The sequence below is a fragment of the Rhagoletis pomonella genome, unplaced genomic scaffold (assembly GCF_013731165.1).
Source record: "Rhagoletis pomonella isolate Grant_MI unplaced genomic scaffold, Rhpom_1.0 Rhpom_scaffold_00006, whole genome shotgun sequence".
NCBI lineage: Eukaryota > Metazoa > Arthropoda > Insecta > Diptera > Tephritidae > Rhagoletis > Rhagoletis pomonella.
In genome coordinates, this window is record NW_023458560.1 from 23,538,961 (window position 1) to 23,545,398 (window position 6,438).

Here is a 6,438-nt window from a genome sequence, read left to right on the forward strand (position 1 = left end):
ATATGGGTTCGAAGGCACAGTGATATACAGGGTAAATGCATAACCGATTAGCTAGTGGGGCGGAGAACTCTTGAGGAGCTATCACAGATTAGGGAGCGTTTAGGGGCTTAACTTTTTTTCCAACTCGAAAATAGCTGGATTCTTTTGACCACGAGTTGACCGGTAGTGGTCTAGGGAGCTTTGCAGATGAAACAAACCAGATTTATAATTGATAGTGAGAGTTTGCACTGGTCATTGTCTGATTGAAATCCATGTGGTAATGCTCAGCATCAACTTAAGCCAATACTTCATTGCAACATCTGTTACTCAGCTGACCAGCTTTTGCGAGCTTAAAGTTTATGTTAGTCCGGATCCAAACTTATTCCAGAGAAAGCTGTTTAAAGCTTTCTAAGTATTCTTTTTCTTAATAGCATAACAAAGGATAATTTATTTAGTCCTTTGCTTTAACTTTAATAACTTAACATAATTTATTAAATATTATGTTACCAGGCTAGTCTGATCTATGTTAACATAATTTAACCTTCTTTTTGACACAGGGAACGCTTTTTTAAAGCCTTATATAGATTTTATATTAGTCACGCCCAAAACATATTCCGCTGGTGGAGTTTTTGAAAGATTTCTATAGATTTTTGATCAGTCTCAACCGAAACATCGCGCGGAAGGAGCTTTATAAAGTTTTCTATACATTAAATATAAACACGCTGAGAGTAAAAGTTCTCTCCGATATTCAAAGCTCTATTTGGGCGTTCTCTCTGTTTATCAAATCGCTCCTTATTTTGTTCTCCTTGTTTGCTCCTCTTTGTATCCACGCTCTTCTTTGTAATGGTATCATAAACAACTGTTTACGTATTTAATAGTATTCAGAAATACATAAAACTTGCAAGGTCTTACTTAACTAAACCTAATTTTTCAGGTTTAAATGCCAGCTAATAGAGAGCTGATTTCATCGAGAACAATTAGTCTTGTCAAATAGTTTGCATATTGACTTTCTGGGCTGAAATTTTTTGGACATCTTTTTATATTGGTACATATTTTTTTATATATTATATATGTAGTATATTTAGTACGTATGAGGTGTTTTGGTTTACATTGTATTATTTATATTTCTTTGATTACATAATGGTATCTATATATATTTATATTTTAAAAGCATATATAGTATGTACTTGTATGAACGAAGCTATATAACTCAAGTATGGGTATTTTTATGACCTACATATCGAGCGCTAACCACCAAAAAGATTTAAGCGAAATTTTTTTCAAAACTTGATGCTCTAGGAACATTTCTGCATAAAAAATAAAATTTTTAAAAAATTATATGTACTTACATATACATATATAACTTATTGCAATTTTGCTTACTAGCTGGCGATTTCTTAATCACCTAACTTGAGTTATTTAGTTTCGATCACTTTAAAAATTGTTGTTTTGTATAAAATGATTTTGTATGCCTTTTACTAAATATCACTCTTCAATTTCGTTTTTTCTATTACTTCTACTTGTAGATGTAGTCAATGTGTATGGCGATAAACGGCAAAACGCCAGCTCAATTTTAAGCACTTCTCCTCTCATGCACTTAAATTAATGAAAAATAAATAAAAGAGAAAAAAACAAAACAAATATTACATGAACGAAGACAATGAAATGAAAGCATAAATGTTGCACGCACGCATGCACGCACGCACCTACGTACTCTTACCGCTACAGTAATTTTCCTATACATATAAATAATTACATATCTACTACATGCACTTTGCACAAATCCATACCTACATAAGGCAACAGCAAACAATTACCGCAAAATTGTACTTACATATATAAATTGAAAATCTGTAATAAAACGCTGCGCTACTCGCGCGAATGGCATGGCATTGAACGAACTGCATTTAGCGATCTTCCTGCATTGGCGCTCACTGTGTGGTCAATGGTGGTGAAAGGGGTTTTGAATTTGCTTAAAAAAAAAAAAAACAAATGGTTAAAAGAAATTATTTGGTGTTTGGGTTTATTGACAGCAGCTCAAATATGGAAGGATGTTTTTACTTGTACAGCCAATTCAAAAGGAGGCAGCCTGTAAATATTTGTATGGCAAGCAGCGCTTATAACTTTACCGCAATTTCTTGGGTGAGTGGTGAGTGGGAAGGATCAATTGGTGTATGTATAAGCGCACAAATATTTCCAAACATTTTGCACTCTTTGATAATTGCACACACATATACATACATGCATACACATATGGCACCTCATTCGCAATTTCGCAACTGTATATACTCGTTAACATAAAAAAAAAACGCGACAATATCACACATCACTCACTATTTTGCATTTGCATTCCATCTCCTTCATTGTGTACACAGATTGTTGTATACAAGACGCAAGGTTGCCTAGAATGCGCTAGAAATTTAATTTCGTGCACAAATCTATGTACTTGAAAATTCGCACCAATCACAATTTCATGAGCAGAAAATTAAATTGAAATTATTAAATTGTAAAATATTTGGTTTTTGTTTATTTTGCGTTTTCCTAGAAATATGCATCAGGATACCTGTGGACGCATGTACTAAAATAATGCAAAAATAAAGACATTGACTAAGCTGAAAAGAAAAATGAAGCAGCAAGTATTTATAAAAAATTTAAAAGTAAACAAAAAAACTGCAACTTAATTAAAAAAAAAGCTATCCCAACGCCTTTGTCCCCTATCAAACACGTTAAGTTTTCGTAGGCGATGGCGGCGAGTAGAGACAGAGAAAGAGTACAGATACCGCCAAACCGTCAAGTGGTTTAAGTTTTGGTTGCCTTGCCTCTGGAATTTTCATTGAGAAATTCAGTAAAGAAGCGTAAACTTGAATTCAATAAAAGTTGACGCTTGTGAAAGCAAATAGCAACACACAAAACAGTAAGAGAAAAAATTGCTTTCATGGAATTGATTCGTGAAAAAGCCGACTAAGAAACGCTTCAAACTCAATGCCCAACTGGTAAACAGCAGCTGCGTAAACTGCAAAAATATAGAAGAGCTTAAAAATGATTCACAACCGCAAAACTTTCACTGAAAAATCTCTTGACACCTGCAACCCAAAAAGGGATTTTAAAGCAAAAAAAAAAATCGTATCAAAATGAAGTTTATAAAACCCTTTTCTTACCCAATTGCGATGCCAACACAGACCAGTTAAGCATATGCTTGGTGCACCGCCGAGAAAAAAAAGTGCAATTAAGCTTTTGACTTTTTGTGCTTTTTTCAAAATTAAGCCACGCACCATAGCCGTAAGCAAAATAAAAAGCGCGATCATGGAAGTAAAAGAAGCAGCAGAGCCAGCAAATCGATGTAGTTCAGCTCGAGAAAGGAGAATAAAAAACTTGCTACATACATACCAACCAAAAACCACCAACGCGCATGCGTCATCCGTGAGCAAGCGATAATATTTGCAATTACATAATTTTGAAGTTAACAAAAATCACAACCCCCCATATGCCATCCCACGCAATATACCACCAACCATGTCAACCAAATGCTGCGTCTGCGTTTAGTGCTTGCAAACCGCAAAAAGTGCTTCTTAACAGCGTCTTCAAGCAACAGCACAGTGGTGTCGGAGTCTACTTCGTACGAGTATTTATTCGTAGTGTTCAAAAAGCCGTAGCAACCACAAATTCAAAGGCGAGAGTCTACAAAACACGTATCCAGTTCTTCAGGTACTCCGGCGCGTTGCTGCCTCGACACACGCTCACACTGGTGTTCCTTCAACTATGTATATTTGTATGTAAACTATTTCTACTGAGCTAAATTTCAAACTTTTTTCGCGTCAAAATTTTTTAAATAATTTTAAATTTTTTTCTAAAGTTCGTTTACCAATAACGTTTTGTTAAAATTTATCTAAAATTGTCTTTTCTTGTTAAACGAGCTTGCTTGCGCGCATCTATTTTCTTTATGATTATTTAAGCGTTTGTTTATTTTGTGTCTAATTTTCAAGAAAAAAAAAACATAATATTAATTTAATAAAGTATTGTATTTTATCGATGTTTATCGCATTAAGTTTTTAATACAAAATAAAAACTTGAAAATTACAAAAAATAAATTACAAAAAATTTGCCCTATTTGAGTAAATAATTATATAAATATGCATGTATATCTATAGTACATATATATGCATGTATTGTAATAACTATTGAATATACATATGTATTAGCTTGCGCCTTCCTACTTGCCGACTTGTCCTGCATTCCACGCGATTCTTTTGAATTGTTTCCACGTTTTAAGACTTATCTCGTGGAATAAACGAGTATTATAGTAACGAAATAAAATATTGACTAATATAAACATACATAAATACATACATACAATTATGCGCACATGAGCATAAACAATAATTAAGTTAAATGCAGGAGAAACAAAACTAAAAAAAAAATGAAAAGCAAAATGCGAAAAGTGAAATTGTGTGACGTGAACGCAAATGCTTACCAATGTTGCAATAAGATTGTACATGTTTTGCGTACATTTATAATTATTATTTGTATTTTTATTTGAATTTCTTTATTTAAACTATGTATTATTTTACTTATGTATGTTTGTAATATTATAACTATTATGCATTACATTGGTCTACCAATTACATACGATAAAGAAATTTAATTATATATATTTAATGTTTCTGAATTAATTGATAATTAAATGCAAACTGTCAGTTGAATGAATTCCTTAATTAAATATAATTAATAAATAATATATCATTAATTAATAAAAAAATATAAATAAATTGCTGTTTTAATTGACGATGTTGTGGGCGAGTAGTAAGTATTAATTGAAGCACAATCGAGCAGAAGTTTGACGCGTGCTTGGCGACGCTTCAGAAGCACTTTTGCGTTGGCCAATGAAAAAATTGTTTTGAAAAGCAAAAAAGGTTTGTATAGTAAAAAGTCTTAGTTTAATTGGAAACGTCTAGAAAGAACCCTCCCGCTTATACGCCAAGAACAGTTGTCTTACAGGCAGGCCCGTCGAGGGGGACGGGAAAAAAAGGGGTGAATCCCTCCGGAGCCGGGCTTTTAAGTGGCCCGAAATATCATAAGCATAACTTGTTATTATTCTTTTAAAAATGTAATTGCTCCTTCGTTATAGGCTTTTATTATAAAAATATATTCCAATTCCTGCTGATTGTTTCTGACTCTATAAATTAAATTAAATGATCATATTCAGTTAAATTAATACAATTTATGTAAAGGGGCCCATGATTTTTTAGTCCGGGTTTTCACTCGACGGCCTTGCTTACAGGGCAATAAAAATTATAAGAAAAAAATAAAAAAGAGACAAATTTAATTTAAAAAAAGTTAAAATAAGATAAGTTTCTAAAAAATAAATGCAATTAAAAAAGTTTTTCTTTTAAAAACAATAAAGCCAAAAAAAATAATTGTTAAATAAAAAGAAAAAAAAACTAAATCTAAATATTAAAAGAAAAAATAAAAAAGGCAAATATTTAATTAAAAATAAAAGAAAAAATAAAAATTTCTAAAAATTAAATGAAATTTTTCGTTAAAACCAATAAAACTTAAAAACAAAACGAAAATTTATTTTAAAAGAAAAAAAAACAAAAAAAACAATTAAATCTAACAAAAGAGAAAAATTAAAAAAGAAAAAAATTAATAATAAATGAAATTTAAAAAATTGTTTTCTTTTAAAAACAATAAAACCTAAAAACAAAAGGAAAATTTAGTTTAAAATAAAAAAGAAAAAAGAACTAAATCTAAACAACAAAAGAGTAAAATTAAAAAAGGAAAAAAATTAATTAAATAAAGGAAAAACACCAAGGAATGAAACCGATTCAAAATAACGTTCCGGTTTGGGTTTCGGTTTTGTCAAGTGTTTCGGTTTCGGTTTTGGTTTCGTTCTTCAAAATTTATTTCGGTTTTGGTTTCGGTTTCGTTCCGGTTTCGGTTTTTCACAGAAATTTTGTTGATATTATTTAAATCACAATGTCTTAAACGTTGAGGAAAGAAAATCGAAAATTAGAGTTCACTGATAATATCAACACTAGGTTCTTTCCCTAACAATCCGGACCGGATTTGGTAATTAGAGAATAAGAGAAACATTTTCTTTCAAAAATGGAACAAAGTTCAGAAGTACGGAAACGCAAAAACCCACATTTTGTGCCCACAAGTCGAGAAACAGCTGATTCACGTTGGTCTTGTTTTTGTTACTTATACCATGTTCTGACCGACATCGGAAACATGTTTTCGTTGCTAAAACTGGTTTTCGACCTAAAACTTGTGTTTTCGTCCATATAAAATCTGTTAAACGAAAACCAGTTTTCGCTGAAAACTACTTGAAAACTCACTTTCCACTCATTCCAATCGGTGGAAGTTATATTTTATCATCTTTAATACGCCATTTCGGATTTATTGTTAATTACCTGGCCAAAGCAAAATAAGAATGAAAGTTAAAGGTTGTAAATGAAA

At 31.6% G+C, this 6,438-nt stretch overlaps 1 protein-coding gene across 5 annotated transcripts in view; it reads left to right on the forward strand.

Moving 5' to 3' along the window:
* LOC118740524 (protein drumstick) overlaps positions 1-3,343 on the forward strand; it is a 48,590-nt gene extending 45,247 nt beyond the window's left edge. For 4 of the 5 annotated variants that reach the window (XM_036472089.1, XM_036472088.1, XM_036472087.1 and 1 more), the window contains one exon: positions 2,525-3,343. In XM_036472089.1, coding sequence (XP_036327982.1) covers positions 2,525-2,561 — 37 coding nt within the window. In that variant the 3' untranslated portion in view covers positions 2,562-3,343. Of the gene's footprint in view, positions 1-1,505 lie in introns of all 5 variants that reach the window. The other variant, XM_036472092.1, reaches the window with a different exon arrangement.
* Positions 3,344-6,438: the final 3,095 nt, after the last annotated feature.